Consider the following 18,926-nt stretch of genomic DNA (forward strand, 5'->3'; position numbering starts at 1 on the left):
ATAAATCCCAACTTCCTCCAGACCCCTGTCTTGAGGTGACATTCCTATAGGGATTCTTTAATGTTAAACATGGGCTGTTTTCCTTTTGGAACGTTCCTCTCAGCAGAAAAATTAATAGGCTTTTCTTTTACTAGTTGACTTAGTCCTCTGCATAACTCTTAGGTACTCTTCAAAGTCTCTCAATTTTCTTGCAATTTTGTTGAAATAGTTAACAAATTCAGAAGTTATTACAGGGCTGAATTAATAGCATAGTTGCACAAGCCTCACCTCATTCGAAAATCAGACCAAAGAAACCTCAGCTCATGACATAGGAAATTGACAAATTTTAGATTACAGTAAGCAAGATAAAGTAGAATAAATAGTAAAGGAGATCATCTCTTTTTCCAGCTAAAAGCACACAGCTATGTAGGAAATGGCAAAACCTTTCAGTAATACAGGTTTGTGGTTAGTCATAGTGATAACAAGAAGACCATTAGTTGATAGGTCGCTGCTAGCAGGAGATAAAATCCTGAATTGAATAAAGAACGGGGTGACATGTCAAGCCAGCCCCTAACGTGGAACCAGATGAGGGATGCCTTTCCTGCAGCATACATTACACATTCAGAAACTCAAAGGTGTCTTCAGCCACTTAATGGTTAATGAGACTGATGGGTATTCACACAAGGATATAAATAGCCTTCATATTCTCCTTGCAACCTGGGTAATAAAGGAGCTACTGCAGCTACATAGGGGTAAACAGAATGGTCTATTGTAAATAAGTACTTCTAGCATTGTGTTTGCAGCAGTTCTAGACGGACCACAAGAAACAGGGAACTCAACAGAGAGCGAGACTATCATTAAAAGCATTGACAGAAAATTCTAATGGAATAGAAACATCAGGAGTAGAGCAAAAGAAACATTTTTTATTATGTAGTACTGAAAAGCCATATGAGATTAAACATTTTTGAAGTGTTAAGTTTGGGAAGTGGTCCATTATGGCAATGTATATTAGCTTATGATTCTAACACATCATTCCTTGGAACTATACAACTCCATTATGCTCTTTCATCATAAAACTATAGCCCTGGCCATCTTAGAGAATGGTGAAATGTTTTTGAAATAGCTTAATGTTCTTCTACAATGGAAAATTTCTGTACAATGTTTCTTGCAAGACATGTTGTCTAGAAAGTGTCAACAGGAAGCAAAGCACAATTTCAGGTATTTAAAGTTGACCCAAATAATTTCACTGCTCCTAAGTTTTTCTCTGAGGAGTCACATATGACCCAAGCCCCCCAATGAGACAGTGCTGTGAAAACTGCAGAAATGCCTTTCTGGGCCAATGCCAATTTGACCATAGGATGGTCCTGCAACTCTCAGTTTAGGCCCCTGAATTCTCCATATGGATGGGAATCAGGAACACATAAAGCTAGATAGTACTACTCATCCACTTATTTAAACATATTTCACATCTACAGCCCTTGACACATCACTCCTCTTTCTTTCCATTAAAATGTGAAACACCTATGTTTTGAAACTTGACCAACTTCCAAGAACTATAAATATTATGGTGCTCAACTATTAATTAGACGGTTAGTAATATTTGCACTTATATATTGCTAAATAATTTAACTATAAAATTTAAACTATGTAGGAAAGAAAAAAAAAAAAAAAAAGGAAAAATATTCATAGATGTCTCTTTTACTTTTGCCCTTCTGGATGTTTCCCTCACTCAGAGATATTTACTTTTAGGTCCATCCTTCAGTACCTGAACAGAAGACTCTCCTTCCATTTCCAGAGTCATCTCTTTTGTTGCAGGGCTTAAATACAGTAGTTATACTGAAACAAAGTGCCTTTCTAGACTTAAGGAAAGCTTTACCTCTTGCACACTTCCCCTGCAATCAAATATATGCATAGTAAGTAATGCAATTTAAAAACAGCTAATGAGTATTTCCTATGGAAAAATACTCCTTTGGAGAATATACTCCTCAAGGACAGTCCTGATTTAGACTAGATCAAATAAAAGATATAATTACTGTAATACAGCTGTGGGTGGAGGAGGGGGTGGAGAGAAGGAGAAAGAAAATAAGGGACTGATAACTTGATGTAAATAACACTAAGAATTATTTTCCTGCTGACATCAGTAGTGCCCAATGCTGCTCTTTCTTGCTCTGACACATTTGCTCTAGCCAGTGAACCTGGGACCTGTCATGCTGTGAGGTAGCAGGTGCTGTAACATTGGCAACACCAGGCTCCCCATCCTGGTTCCTTCCTCTCACAACACTCAAAATATGTTTTGACAGACATGACTTCACAGCTGTATTATTTTAGAGGTATACTGTATCTTCAGAATAATAATAGCATAGTGCTTTTTTAAAAAGAAGTCCATGGTTAAGCAAGGGTAGCAGCAGGATACAATACAATTGCAGAAAAAACCCAAGCACACTATTTGTTATATGTCTATCATATGTCAGGCATAGAAAACAGAAAGCTGAGGTTCTCTTCATTTCTAACCTTGGCAGCACCTGGTGACTCAACCTAAAAACTGAGTAATATTTTGGCTGCAAAAATTTGGTTGGTTTCAGGGAATTTTGAGGGGTTGTTTATTTATTTGGGTTTGATCCTTCTCTTGCTGTTGCCAGGCTTTCCAAGAGATTACCCAAAGACTCTGTAGAAAGCTTCAGATCTCAACACAGTTTTAAACTTTATGTTATCTCTCTTTAAAGGTTACTGGGTTCTAGCCTGTTTCATCTTCCATCTGCAGCAGACATTTATATTTATAACCTGTTCACCACCATGATACCTAAAGCATCTAATAAAAACCAGAAACAAGCAGCTTCCTGGACCCTGTCTTTTATCACTCAACAACAGAGAGCAGCGTTAACAACATAACTGGGTTTTATTTATTTTTGCCTTCTGATCTCCTCCCAAACCAGAGAAGCCCCAATGAACACTGGCCACCTGGGTGACTCCTTCAGGCTCCTCCAACCTCTTTCACATCCACTGCTTCCAATGGCATTCACTGCTGTCCTGCTCCTACTTACCTCCCTTAGCCTCAGGTACGGTCCTTGTTTACACATTCTTAAAAGGGAAATCTCTTCAGCCTATCTATTCTTTATGCTTCCAACCAGCACCCTAAGGGATCTCCTGTGAGCCATGAACTTCACAGGTTCCAAACCCAGAAAGGAACCCAGCCAGTAATGCAGACATCAGCCCACCATGACCTGCAGAAATGTACCACCTACTTTGGAACAGGCTTGTTTCTCCTTCTCACACTTAAGAAGAGTATTGCTGTATATAAGGTCCAAAGGAAAATTTGTTTGCATTAATACTGAAGTCAAAGTTTACAGAAGAGACAGCCTGAACATATGGTACATGTCCATGTAGCTAGATAGGAAAAGACTTCTAGCAGCTACAATTACCTAGGTCTTCCACAAATTTCAGCAATAATAGAGAAAAAGCTCATTCTTCAGAGGTTTAAACATTTGTTTCTTGCTTGTCAGAATGAATTATGGACAACTCTGCATGGCAGATCTGACAGCTGGTGTCTGCCTCATTCTGAAAGCAGTGGCAGAAGGCATTTAAAGTTGCTAAAAACCACTGGAGTTAATATTCAGGAAGCAGCAAGCACCACACAAAAAACATGAGAAATCCTCCCCAGCTAGAAAGCAGCTACCAGATCCAGTCATCTTGAACTAGACAAAATGAAAATACTGCAACATCTTGAATCTCTTCCTGAAAAAAAACCAGCCAACCCAAACCAAATCTACTACGATTCCAATGAACCTTTCAAATTTCTACCAGAAAATGAAATGGGTTCTTTCCAGGTCACTTTAACACAAAGGTACCATAGAGTGCTGGAAGCTGTTGTTTTGATGTTTCACACCTTTGTGGTTCCTCAGCAGGTGACATCTCTGAGGCAGTAGAGTCTCCCTTCTGAACAGGCTGCCTGGCCACCACCACTTCTATCTGTAACAGCAGAATTAGTGTAAGGAACAGAAAGGAGCTACAGATGATGCACATGAACAACCTCCTTCCCAAAAATTCATGTGTTTAAGGTGTCACAGTGCTTCAACATCCAAGCAGTTCATAACGAAGTGTTTTGATTTAATTAAACACATTACAAGTTTTTAAACATTTCCAAAGCAACTTCTCTTGCATCTTCTCTTAAATTTGCCCTAGAAGGCAGGAAGAAATTCTGGCATTTCCCATAAAAATGCAGTTCTGGGTGTTGTTCCGCTTTCATACAAAATGAGACTTAACAAAGACAGAAGAAAACAAAAATTCTGTGACACAATGCATTTTTGCCACAAACAAATCTCTTACAGACATATCTCCCACTCCATCATTTTTATTTTTAAAATGAGCTTCCTTCATCCATAGTTACTGTTACATGATTTTTATTGGCTACCCCAATAAAACCTTGATGCTTCCTGTACCCCTCCTGTTTTATCACATTTGACATGTTTCCTGAGTTCACTTCCCTAGTGCTTACAACTACAGCAGGTCCTTTCAAAGGCAATGCAGTAAACACACAAAACATTATCTTCTACAGTTGTATAGTTATCTTAATAAATAACATTTATTAAAACCCTTCTTTAGTTGACAGTTATGGACCATTTTCATAAGACTGAAGAGTTGTCAAAAGTTTTCTTGACTGAAGGCACAGCCTTGTTGAGAATTCTATTGCACGTGGTGTAGGCTGAAGACACTTCCTGCCCCTCCCTGACCTTATATATCATTTACCTCTAGCTGGAATCAACACATCTTTTAGAAAAGCAGGTTAAATTTTTTTCTCTTCCACACCACTAAACAAAACAAAATTATCACTATTTCACCCAACATACTTGCACCTTATGTGCAGAAATGCATCCTTCAGTCACTGAGAATCTACTTGTCAATGTCCAAACCAAAGGTTTGATTCAGCTAGAGAGCACAGGATTTCAAAACAGCAACACTAGAGTCAGTCATGACACCATTGCCAGTGCCCATGCACAATATGCCAGCATTTACGGCACATTTTCTACCACAATTTGTATTTGCAATTCTATCTGTACACAGTAAAGGAAAAGCAGCCTACAGCTATTAAAATATAAAGATGTTTTTATAAAGACCGCAATTATTCAGAGGAGAGAAAGCAAAAATACAGAATCACAGAACTGAGTTTCGGCCTCCCTCCCCTTTTATTCTTATTTTTGGCATTTGGAATCTCAAAGTACTTCACCTTTTGCTGTTCCACTGCTGTTACTGTTCACAACAAAATAATTCTGATTGTTTGTTAACCCACAGCAGTCACCCAGTTTTGCAAATGATTAGACACATTATTTTGTTCTTAATACCATCATCTTGGCTTCCATAGGACATCATTGTGAAAATTACGCCAGAAGTAAATAATGCATGAAATGTGAAATGCTGCCTATGCCAAAGCTGATCTAATGCTTCTTGGTGTGGAAAGAGACTTTAAGAAAAAGAAAGGATTAAAAAAAAAAGGTAAATTAATTTGAAAGGCTCAAGCCAAAAAGACACTTGAAATTTATAATCATAATAATAAAGTAATGCTACAGACATTTGCTACTGAAAGTAGAATTCAGCTTCATGACTCAAACCAGAGTGAGCAAGCAGACACCATGGACCATGTTCAGACAGTCTGAATTCAAGCTCAGCCAAGTGTTTCCCATTAGCCAACACTAAATTTTCAGTGCCACCAAGCCACCAAGGGAATTATGAGGCCCAAACCCAGCACTGTATTATGGCTCAGCCCAAAGGAACATCTCCCCACCACTTCCTGACAGTGAAGGGACCAACCCAGTCCTGCACATGCAGACTGGAGAACTACACAGGTGCAGGGCTAAAATACTAGAACCAATATTTGCAGCTTTTTTGGATGGAGGAAGGACTGCAGGGCAGGAAATATCCTATAGACATAAAAAATAAAGCAGAAGAAAACACTGAAGATGCGCTCTGATAGTCAAGCCATCGAAAATTACTCAAGACCCCCTTTTTTTTCAGGCTTCATGGTGCTGAACATGGGACACTCCCACAGCTCTCAGCAATGTGTGCCCATCATAAAGGCCTGCATGGCTCAAACAGGCACAAGAGATGATTTAACAGGTGGTCACCCTGTAACCTCAGAGCGGTTCTAAGCAGCCTGTTCCAGACCAGAGAGTGCCCAGGGTACAAAGGAGCATCTTCAAATGTACCACATCTCTGCAAATGTACCACTCAATCTGAAACAACCAGCAGCACCAAGTGTCTGAACTTCAGTGTTTGCAGATTTTTGGGGAAAATAGGCTATTTAAAACATTATTTTAGTCCAAAGAGATAAGACCTTAATTTCATAATTATCTAGATAAAGACCTGTCTTGTTAGTTGGTCATCACTAAAATAGGACTTCTTAAAAAAAAAAAAAAAATTTAACATTTTTGCTCTTACCACGGAGTAATAATTTAAAATACATTTGGGCAACCACATCATCTAATATATATCTTTAATTCTTTTTATAAGAAATTTTCTCCATTACAATTGTTAATAAGAGACACACCTACTTGTATAACATATGCAAAGTTAAATTTAGCTGAGAACTGGAATTCATTTAAAAATACAGTTTTCATCTGCTAAAAAAACAAAAGCTACACATATCTTACAAATACAAAGATCTTGAACTTCATAAACACATTTTGCCTTTTAAACACTTCGATAAGTGAAGTATATATAATTTGCAGTTAATGATTTAGTTGATTTTTTGGGTCACTATGTCCTACCAGATCACAGAACTAATAGACCTCATCCCACCACATCCTCCCACCTCATCATCATATCTTAAAGGCAGAAATAACAAATAAAAGTGAAATTAAAAAAAAATAATGATAAACAAAAAAAAGTTATTCCCAACAGAGTTCTCAATTTTATGCAGTGTCAGCCAATAATGCTGTTGAATACAATGGATAAAGAAAATATTCCCCCTGTTCTGGAAGAGGGGATTACTATTTGTTCACTCTTGATTTTCTACTCCACCAACCTTTTCTAGTTAATTATCCATTAACTCAGCTGTTAAACTCTTTGACTGTCTCAAAAGTTGAACTAACACATATGGCTCATTAATGTTTATTTTACCAAACTGTTGGTATGTTTAGATGTTAATACATCAAAGAATCCTGCTTTACAATTATTATATCAGATGTATTTCTCAAATCATAATATTTTAAATTTAAACAGGTCATTTATCCTGACTCCTCGTCCAAGAAATACTTGTTCCATCTTTCATGAATCTATCTTGGCTAAGCTTTTTAGCTCAGCTAAATTCATGTTTTCAGAGTTTATACTATATCTCTTTCACAGGGGGTGTTTGAGCCAGATTCAGCCACCCAAGTGAACTGTGTTCAACATTTCCTTTGCAAAACAGACTGTGGCAACATCATCAATCTGTGTATAAACATCAAAAAATTACAGCAGACTGCTGTAGAGATACACAAGACTAGAAGAGGTTATACTCAACTGTTTGGTGAACCCCACTGCACATATGTAAGTACCATGACAAAACTTACTGAAAACATAAAAATGAAAACCATTCTTCATTGTCCCTGCTTCATACTGGAGCAACGTCTCATGAAGAAAGTTAACTCTTTTCCATCCCAATGGATCTTCTTCCCCCAGCCCTTTTGTATTATTTTAAATCATTGGCACAGCAAAGCATTATTTTCTTGGGAAATTAAATAATTACTTGACACTTGGCTGTTATGAGGGTTAATTACAGAAGGCTGCAGGCCCTGACCAGACTAATTCTGACCATCCCACTGGATGTCTGTGACAAGCAGGTCTGAGAGTCTGTTTTACAGCATGATTTGAAACTCACTTGGAAAGAATGGCTTCTACAAATCATCTGCTGTGTATGTCAACACTGAGGCATTCCAAACTACTAATCTTGTAAGCAGTGACTATGAAGTGATAGTTTACATCATAAAAAATAGTTTAAAGATGTATTAAGACCTCCGTTTTATTTTTTTAATGGAACACATCAGCAAGATAGCTCCAGGTGAAGTTTTACCCTTTACTTTGTTACAATTTAGAAATTTTCTTAGTAACAATACAACTGTATCTGGGTTTTTCATTTTCCTGCTTACATAAACACAAGTTTGCTTGTGACTCTAGAAAGGCAACGACAGCTTAGGAGACCGTGGTCAGAAGTACTGACACTGAAATGTCAGTTTCCCTTTCCTCCTCTTGCTGCACTGCTTACATGATGATGTACCATGCTTTTGTTTCTTCCTGACCCAAAGATATCAGTAGGATAAAACTTCTCTCTAACACCACTTATTGATGGACCAACTGTTCACTCAAGAAAATCATATGGCCAGTACAACAAGTATAATGGCACGTTCTGCCAACAGCTGCAACAGAAGGAACTTTATTTTTGTAAAGTAACACTGAGTCCAGACTTTCCTCATTCAAACAGCTCACACTGTAGCTGCTACAGTTCTTTTTCTTTTCTGCCTGTTCAAAGCAGACAGTTCAACCCCAGCTATCGTGCAGGTAATAATTTATACTTACAGAATTAAGAAAAAAAAAAATTTCAGAGCACAAATCCTTACTGGCATTTTTCCAAAGAAATATCAACATAACTTTTTTTTCCTTTTTTAGCCTATCCACACTTCTGCTTTTTGAACACAATACAGTTAAAGTGTAGAGTTGTAACTATAGAGACAAGGCACAATAAACACAAGTTAACTCACGAAGTCTGTGGAAGAAAAGCACGACCGTTTGTCTGTGTTCCCTATTCACACAGTGCTGGAAGGAGAGTCCCAGCTAAAAAATGCACTGCCTGTACAGCTCCAGCATCACACAATTAGTACTTGTCATCCCTGGAGCTCAAAATAACACAGTGTGTTCGTTTGCAGAGGAAAGAATGTGTTTTCTTAAGAAAATTGGATCTCTGTGCTGATAGTGCCAAGTCCACAAACAAGATTAAGGTCTATAAAAGTGAGAATTAAAGATACTGTTGGACAACCGAGTGAGAATTAATCAAATAAGGCTGGAAACTAATGAAAAGAAATAAGCATTTTAGTGTAAATCTTGAGTCCAGTTCTGCTCCTCAATTTCTTAAGACAAAGTATTCAGAGACAATAGTAATGTCAAGAAACAGCAAAACTAGCACAAGGTACCTTTCCTTTGCTGATCAGAGGGCAGTGATTCTGCAAAGCATTATTTTATCTGGGATGCCTACAGACATCAGCCCTTTGTTAATTGGGAAAACTACAACAAACACATTGGGGGTCCCAGACTCAAGCAGCAGATGCTGTATGTACTTGCTGGTGGCCAGCTTCAAAACAGCATCACAAGTCAACTGCCCCAAATGAGACAGGGCAAACCAGCCACTGTCAGCACCTGGCACAGCCATCAGTGTGGATATTGACCTCACAATGCACTCGGGGAGCAAAATCCAACTGATCTTCCAAGCAATAGGCCCAAAACCCCAGAGAGTTTGCCCACATGGCCACACAATCCTCTTTTAGTCATCCACTGATGGCCAACAGTGGTGCCTCCTATCTTCCTCCCACACCTCTGCCTGCTGTTTCCCCTTGTTAGAAGGGTTACTGATAATTAACTATGTAACAAAGCATGCTGTAGGATCACTGATGTTTCTGTGGGCCCATGGAATCAAAAACATATACTTTTTTTTCTTTGTACAAATTCAGTTTTTTTCCCCCTTTGTTAGGAGCCTAAAGCATAGAGAACACAATTTTCAACCTCATCAACATATATATATATATATATATATAAATCCAGCTGATGCTGTTGAATTTCTTCTAATTCTGACAATCTGCATAAGTGCATGGTGCGTGACTAGTCTGCTCCCTCTCCTTCAATACAAATACTGTAAAAAATAAAAACAACCCCAGCACTGACCTTTCAGGCAAATAATTACAGACATTTTGCAGAGTTACTTTAAATGCCCCTGGTAAAAGATCTACCATAGGCTTTGTGCAAGTCTAAATACAATCTTAATGGCTCTGTCTTTAACCAAACAATATGTCTAGCCAAAGACTTTCAGTACACTGGGGAAGTATGATTATACAGTCCACAAAACCCATGCTGTTCTGTCCCTGTCATGCCCTTCTCTGTCCTATGAAGTGTCTGACATTTTTAATTTTAGTGCTAACTGCAACCTTTTTTCCAGAACTGAAATAACTCTTGCTGAGTTCATTGTTTGATCCTGTCTGTAAGTAAAGCAAAATCAGTACAAGCTCTGCTGAACTCTACTGCCCAGCAGAATTGCTGGCTTTAATGAGCCTGGGTGTGATGAATCTGTGTTCAATCACTTCATTCTTAGCAAGACCCAGGACTCTCGGGTGCACGCCATCTGCTCCGACTGACCCGGCTGCTCTTGGATATTTTCCATTTATTCCAGCATTTCCTCTTCTGCCACATGCTCTCACATTCCCTACCTGCTCTCTGTTACCTTGCCTCTTTTCATCATGTGTAACTTCATGGAGTAAGCCAACTAACCTTTTAACCAAACCCTTGTCTGTTTGCTGTCTGAGAGCACACACCGCTGCTTTTCTCCTAGGATCTGGCAACCCAAACAGCACTACTCCATCTAGGATGCACCTACTGATTTTTGTCTTGACAGCAAGCCCTGCCATTACAGTTAAGGAAGTGGAGGGAGATGTCCTGTGATGCTTGTGAGGATCATCCTGAGGAGTAATAAATCTCAATCAGAGTATAAGGAAAATCTCCTTCTTTCTCAAAGTTGTATCCCACTTATTACATAAGTACAACTGAAGACAACAGCACAGGTTTGCAACTGCCATGGCACTAAATGTCAGTTCTGGAAGCATCCTGATTTATAAAACCATTCCTCAATGAATGCCTTGAGAATAAAAAGCTGCAAATTGCACATTGCTTACAAAACCATCCTTAACTGTCTCTTCCTATAGCCTGTGCAAGGGTCAGAGAATGGTGTTAAGTACCTTCTGCACTGAATAGACTCTGCTTAGTAGAAATCCAGAATTGGTTTCCAAACCAAATCTCCCCATTTCTGACATGAATAAACTCAGCATGACCATTTCTCAGTCGGTCAGTAGGGATGCTGCCGGTATACAAAGCACTAACAGTGACAGATGGGGACTTTAAAAAGCATTAAAAACCCCCAAGAAACATTCATACTCAGAAATTATTTCAAGGAAAGCATGTTATCTTAACCCAAATGAGCTGTCTTGGCCTAAAATAGGTGTTCCCTGTACTAGGAGAAAATGTGTACCAGGAATCTCTGTATATTGCTCCCCTAACTGTTAGAATGGTAGGATTTTTTTAATATGAAAATATTAAATCACTTTTTTGGACTATAATAAGACAAAACATCAGAAAAACGTCTCAAACAATATCATGAGATTTTCCCTATCAAAACATCCCCATTTGCTATTTTTTTTTAACTCATTCCATTAATTATTTTTTCCTGAAGTCTCAATAAATGTGAGAATACCTGACAGCAGTGGGTTTTGAGGACAGGCACAGCAGCAGTAGAGCAGAATACCATTCTGATTAGTGTCGTATAAACAAGAGGGGAAGGGAAGGAAGGAAAAAGAGAAACAGACCCAGATCCCACAGGCCTTATTACCTGAATATTCCTGAAGCCAATTACAGGCTTCTTGGCCAGTAATGTTCTCCCTACAGCATAAATATGCCTGGAAATAACCTAAAATAGTCAAAAAAAACCCCAGAATGTCAAAACCAACCAACAAACAAATCCAGAAACAAAACCCCCCAAAAAAAACCAAAATCAATACCTCACCATTTCCGGGCTTAAATCACACATTACTACCAAAACGACCCTGAAAACAAATTATGATAATAACATAAAAATAAACTTCATTTAAATGATACGGTAAGAAACTACATAGCAAAAATAAGGGGTTTTTTCCACACTTCTTTGAAAAATTAAGTGGCTATTCGGATAAGACTTCTTATTTGAAAATAAATGTCCTGTTCTTCCTCTTTGCAAAGAAAGGAAAGAGGAAGAACACTCCTAGTGCTGCATCTATGCAAAATCTCTACTTTCACCACTCGATTCACCTGCAAGACCAAGGTCACAGTGTGGTTCAATATAAGGTGCTCAATATACAGTGCTTGGTAAGATTTTTTTTTACTGATCTGGTAAAGAGCACAACAAGGAAAAAAATATCCTTGAAACGGCACAATTTTCATTCAGAATCTCCTGTGCAATACGAATTCTTATAACCCATTAAGAGATGATCTGCCAGCTATCAGGACAGCAGTAGAGTTCACTACCTTTGGGCAGTGCCCAGGTATATGACCTCCATTTCAACATAACTTTTTTCTGCTTGATAACTAAAAGCTACTTGAGAACAAAATTCCTGAAAATAAAAGTTTAATTGATAAATAAATACGCAAACAAACAGAAATAGCTTATCTCTGTTCAGGACGCACTAGGCAACTACAGCATGTTAGTTAAATTACTAATCCGCAGGTGGAGAAGCCCCAAGTCCGGTTCCTCCCTGTTCCTGGAAACTGGCTGGCACAAGCTTTCTCCCAACCTCGGACAAGTTTTTTTCCTCAAAAAGCAGGAGGGCTCCACCTCACAGCCGCTGTTGGGGAACACTCCTGGGGCTCTGACGGGGGAGACCCCCGCACTTCGCACCTTGTGTTTGCGCTCAAGAACTGACATAAAACACCGCAACATCATTTATCTGCGGATTTTTTTTTTCCCCCACTGAAAAAACATTTAAGAAAAAGCCCACAGTGGTAAACCAGGAATTCAGCACATGGCACGTCCTTTGATACAACTGCCTTTATGACTTTCGGGGCCCTTTTGAGAAAGGCGACGGCACAACCGAGCTGGCAGGGAGAGCCGGCCGGGAGCCCGCGGTGCTCTCGGCTGCCCGGCCCGGCGCAGGGCGGCCCCTCACGCACCGCACCCCGAGGGCAGAGCCGCGGAGCCAGCGCCGGTCTGCAGGAGGCACGGGGGCACGGAGCAGCCCCGGCCCCGCTCCGCTCTGCCCCGCTGCCGACAGGGCTGTGCCTCGTCCGGCCCCACGGGCAGCACAGGGGCGCCCGCAGCCCCCACCTTCCCGGCAGAGGCAGAGGCAGCCCCTCTCCCGAAGGGCTGCGGGAGCGGGTCCCGTCCCGCACCCCCCCCAAACCGCCCCACAGCTCCGGGGGGAGCTGGACCGGACAGCCCCGGACCCACCTGGTGCAGCGTGTCCGGGGGCAGCTGCGAGGCCCGGAACAGCTCGCCCACGCTGCTGCCCCCGGCGGCCGCCTCGGGGGGCGGGCAGCACCGCGAGAAGAGCTCGGAGTAGCGCTGCTGCTCGGTCTCGCTCAGGGGCAGGAGCAGACCCCCGGTACCGGCGGCGGGGCCGGATCCCCCCGCCGGTCCCTGCTCCATGTCGGGGCGGCGCAGGCACAGCCGCTCGGCGGGGCAGCGGGTGTCGCGCCGCCGGGGAGCGGGGGGACGGCCGGGGGGCCGGGAGGTGGGCCGGGAGGTGTGGCGGGGGCCGGGGGCGGTGCCGCGCTGCGGCGGCGAAGGTGCAGTCCCCGCCCGGTGAGCGCCGCGCCGGCTCCGCAGTGCCCCGGCCGCCGCCGCCGGCCCCGCCTCTGCCCTCCCCGCGGCCCCTCCGGCTGGCAGCCTGCGCTCCCGGCCTCCCGCTCCTGCCCCGCTGCGGGACGGCGCTCCGCAGCACCCCGCTTTCACTCCAGATCGTAGAATCACGGAATGGCTTGGATTGGAAGGGACCTTAAAGGACGTCTCGTTCCCACCTTCCTGCCATGGCCAGGGACACCCCCCGCTAGACCAGGTTGCTCAATGCCCCATGCAACGTGGCCGTGAGTACTGCCAGGGACGGGGCATCCCTCACTGGTAGTGTTTTCAGTGTAGCACCTGCTGCTGAACGCGCCACGTGGGCACCACTGAAAAGAAATGGCACAGTTGGATACCCTGCAGCGAGTCCTAATCCATTAGCTATGACGGCTTGAGAGAGAAGCATCTCACCGTGTTCTCCATAGTCTTTGCTTTAACGTGAAGGGCAAAGAGCCCCTTGCTCGTGGAGATTCCTCTTTATTACTCCTTTGTCAGCAGTGACGCTGTAAATGTTCCCTTTACAGGTCGAGCAATACCACAAAAGACAGGCAGGTCACCACCGAGGTGGGAGGGCTGGGTACATCTCAGCCAGGAGATTGTTTGTGTGTCTCATACTGTTTTTTGCAGCCTTTCTTCCCAACAGTTCTTTGGGGAGTTTCAAGAAATGAGCTAATCACAGATATTTACAAGGTTGTAAATATATGTTGATATTTACAATTGAGTTAACAAGTCCTCTTCACAGCAGCTTTGGTGCATAGACATGGCCTGGCCCAGGAGAAATCAGACTACCTGCTGCTTGTTTCCATCCTGTACCATTAGCAATGTCGGGCCAGCACTGTTACCTGTGCTCCCAAACGCAAAACATTTGGGAAGTCAATGTGGTTTGATTTTTATATGTTTCTTTACTGTTAATTCAGGGGGAAAAAAAAAATACAAATCTAATAATTTCACATAACATTTTTACTAGAAAATAGTTTCATTTATGGTCTGTAGAGCCAAAAAAAAAAATTTACTAGCTCATCACTTCTGTTCTTGTTAACTGAACATTGTTGCCTCTTTTTAAAATCTTGTTTTTAATCTGCTTTGTCATCTTCACACCACATATCTGTGCCTCCTTCTCACTTGCACAAAACATTCAAATTCTTAATTCCTCTAATCCAAAATGAAGATCTGTTCCTGCCTTCTCAGTGTGTGGAACACTGTATGAGTTGTTAGATACAGCAGGTGAATAACTGATACTTGTGTTTAAGGATGGAGTGTTATGGAGAAATCTTTTTTCTTTCAGGGACAGAAGATTGTAATTGTATTTTCTTATTTTAAAACATCTTGTTACACAGAAGGACAAGACTATTTCAGCAACTGAATCTTGCAGCCTGACTTAAAGTGGCAAATATCTGTAGTAGCTCAAAAAAATTAAGCAAGTCCTCTTGAGAAGTGAATGAACTCTCGGCTGCAAGGTACATCATCTGGAAAGTCCTAAGATGTCACTGGCCTTTTTCTGTTCTCCAGCCAGGCACAAGGTACTGCTCTGAGGAAATGGTTCCAGCCATGTGGAGAGAATGTAGGGCTATACCTAACTGTTGCCATATTTAAATACATAACTCTCATGATAAAATATCTTCAACCTACCTTATGGAAGAACAGCTGGCTTCCAGCTGAACTTGAACAGGAGAGGTGTTATCCTGACAAGCAAAAGAAAACACTATGAATAATTTGTGTTAATTGTGCATTTTCCTGTGCCTGAAGATGCTCATTTGTAACTGACCAGCTCAATATTTGTGATGTCTCATCACGACAAATACACCCTTTGCCAACACTCCAGCAGACACCATTTGATATTTATTGATGTGTCAGCCAATTCTTCAAAGTTTTTCTAAGGTGGACCCTGGCAGGAAGATTTTGGAAACACACATTGTCCAGAACACAATAGTCTGTCTCACCAGCCACACCTCTTACTGCCAACACACACAGCTGGGTTGTTTTTTTTCTCCTTTGGACAATTTTCTCTTCTTCCTTGACCTTTAAAACTTGCATTCCTCTCTCCATACAACCCACTCTCATCAGAAATGACACAGTGGCTGTGTTCACAACCAGTCTACTCTAGTGTTGTTATCTCCAGCATGTTGTCTCCAAGACATGAAAGAAGAGAACTACAATAAGCTGAGGGATGAGGCAGGGAAATCCATGCCTCTTATGCCTGAAAAGTGCAAGCCTAGAGGTGCACAGGTGTGAGCTGACCACCCCTGTTTGCCTTCAGGGAATACAAGGGGTGCTCAGGTGTTTGCCCGCTCCCTGCAAGTGTTCTGCACTCAGCAGTGCCAACCAGACTGACTTACTCTGCTGCACCCACTCCTTATGGGGAGTTTTAATCCACCCCATGCACCAGAGCCACTTTCTGTACAGTCCAGTGCACCTTTTGCAATGACATTTACAGCCTTTGTGTGCTTTAAAATTCTTGTGAGGGTACATTAGTTCAGACTAAGAGACACTTAATGATAACAAAAGCCATACAAATATCGTAGGAAGAGAGATTCAACCTTCCTGTTTACATGGAAGTTGTGACATCATTAGAGGTTACAAAGCTTCCCTACAATGAAGAAATGCTACATATCAGTATCAGAATCCAAATAAGTATTTCTTTTTTCTGGAAAAAATAGTCAGTAATGTATACTGAATTGAAATCTGACTTATCAACCTATGGCTTAGATCTGCGTGTGGTCCTCCTTCCCTCCCCACCCAACTAGTAATGCAATAACTTATTCTGAAGTCAGCCAGCAGCAGTCCTGCAAACAATTGTATGATCATGTGCAGGAGGGAGACAGAGGTCATAGTAAAAAAAAAAAAAAACCCAAAAAACAATAAAATAAATACTACTTTCAAAGATGTGCTAATGGAAATAACAGTAATATGGATGATAAGTATATTTTGTTCAGGGTATAAATTGGTATAAATTGTCATGTGTAATATGACATAATGCATAACCTCCTGTAAAAAAATTCTCCCAATATTTTAGTATATAGAAGATCCTGGGAATTTTTATGTGAACAGTACAACCACACACTAGTCACTCAAATTCATGTGTTATTCCACAAGTCTTAAGGTTGAGATCATGTCAGACTTGTCCTGGCCCAAAAGGCATGAGATCTGGCTGGCAGCTGCTTTCCACTGACAGTGGAAACACTCCATATATCGCCAAGTAAAGCTCTGGAAACTCATGCAAATGGTTGGCTGGAAAACTGTGATTTAGCTTTTCCCAAACCAGTTCAAGTGAATCCCACCCATTGTTCCTCATAACAATTCTTTTTATTTACTTTATTTGCAAAGTCAAAGAAGACTTTGATGGCAAGCAACTGGTGGGGCATGTTTCCTGACCATGGTATCAGACATGCTTGGAATATACTTGACAAGCTTGCTGTTTCGTGTATAGATTCACCATGCAAATACTTATATTCTTCTTTGCATGGTTGCTTACATGAAGAGATCCCATTTCTAAGAAAAACAGGAGAAATGCTTAATGAACTGTAAAATTTGATTCCCTGTTCTCCAGCGTCTTAACGTTTTTAATGCATTAAAAAGACTAAGAAATAGTAACTGTTTTCTACTCTGACCAATTAATTGTTTTCAAAAATTAGATGGCATCATAAACTGCACATTGTGGAACATGCAATTCCTGGCAGGTTGTTTGTTTTCTGTAAGCAACTGAGTACGTAATCAAGAATTAGAGTTTGTGTCACAAAATATTTGACAAATATCCATATATTAATTAGTTGGGAAGAGAGGGGGGAAGGAGGGAAAGAGGACCACACACAGATCTAAGCCATACTTTCATAAGGCAAATTTCAATCCAGTTTACATAACTGACATTATTTTTTCTAGCGAACAATAAATACTTGAATTATTTTGATTTACTGGTATGTACAGTTTCTTGGTTCCAAGAAAGCTTTGTAACTTAAAACGATATCACAACTAGTTGTGTTTAGACAGTCTTTTTATAAAGTCCTTTTGTGAAGATTTATGCATGTTGTATGAGCTTTAATGGCAGAAAGCAAAGCCCATGCACACATCTTTGTAAGAGCAAGGACAAAAAGAGTACAGTGCTTTTTAGGAAACTTTCCAGGAAAGTACAGCCACATCTCCATTGATTTCCATCACAGTGCCTCCAGTTTATTTCTTTTAAAATAATGGCTTCATGTGAAATTGAAAAACAATTTAGATGGGTGTTTTTATTTTAGTTTTAGTTTTTAAATATCCACTTACTTTTTTATTCTGCAGAAGCAAAAGGTCACTCAACAAACCAAGCACTAGAACATGTTGTTCCTCTATCAATTGTCCTTTAACTCAGGATATTCACAAAGCCTTCAGCAGCTATTCAAACACCAGATTTCAAACATAACACACCAAACCTTACTTTGCAGGGTGATCATCTCTAAAGGTCCTATCATCAGATACTTGAATGCCTCAACCAAGAAATGCTGCCAGGAGAAAATCTATGTGATACTGGAAGTCCCACACACACACACACAAAAAAAAAAAAAGTAAATAAATTAAAGAAAAGAAGGACTTACTAATAACTTCTCCCATACATACAAGGTAAAATATATTGGAATATATTTTGGAAGTTGAGTCTATTCTCAAGGACAAGGAAAGAAACACATGTTAGGCAGAAGGGGCTACTATAAGAGCACAGATGATAATTAGAGAAAATTTCTTAGTGCTTTGTATGGCAGCTCATGTACCCTTCCTTGTTTCTTTTAACTATCTGTTACTGATAACCACACTCCTAAGTGAAAAATAATCACAGAAAGGCACAGAGACATTAGTCACTGCAATGAAGCCATTAATGCAAAGCAAAATGTGAATTTTCCATTTGAAGAAATAACGAGTAAAAAATTCACTGTATGTTTACTCATTTGCTAATGTGCCACTCAAAATTTTGCCTTCAGACTTGGAAACAAAATCTAGTAAGTGTTCAGTTATGGGATAACCTAACAACCATAAAGGGCTTTCACTGCTGCTACTGCAGTCTCAAGTTTCCAATGTAGTTTTAACCTAAATAAGTTGAATTTTGGGACTTTATGCCAATTTCCTGGTTACATTTTAACATAGCAAGTGGTCTACCCTGTTCTTCAGTTAATTCATGAACTCAACATAAACCGCAAACAAATCAGCTGCAATTCACTCTGGCTTCTGCTGTTAGTACAGACAATGGAGATAAACCAACAATGAATTCTATTTATGACTCATTTTCCCAGAATAAAACCAGGCACAACAACGCCATTGCAGCTGCAGAAAGTATCATGGCAGGTACTTTCAGCAGGAGCATGCACTGTGCTGTAAAGCTTGTGACTTGCATATG

At 40.7% G+C, this 18,926-nt stretch overlaps 1 protein-coding gene across 1 annotated transcript in view; it reads right to left on the reverse strand.

The window, feature by feature from the left end:
• REPS2 (RALBP1 associated Eps domain containing 2) overlaps window positions 1-13,436 on the reverse strand; it is a 95,724-nt gene extending 82,288 nt beyond the window's left edge. Inside the window, exon 1 of the mRNA XM_058826133.1 lies at window positions 13,181-13,436. Within this exon, the coding sequence (XP_058682116.1) occupies window positions 13,181-13,378 (198 nt within the window). The 5' untranslated portion in view covers window positions 13,379-13,436. The remainder of the gene's footprint in view (window positions 1-13,180) is intronic.
• Window positions 13,437-18,926: the final 5,490 nt, after the last annotated feature.

Source organism: Poecile atricapillus, chromosome 1, assembly GCF_030490865.1.
Source record: "Poecile atricapillus isolate bPoeAtr1 chromosome 1, bPoeAtr1.hap1, whole genome shotgun sequence".
NCBI lineage: Eukaryota > Metazoa > Chordata > Aves > Passeriformes > Paridae > Poecile > Poecile atricapillus.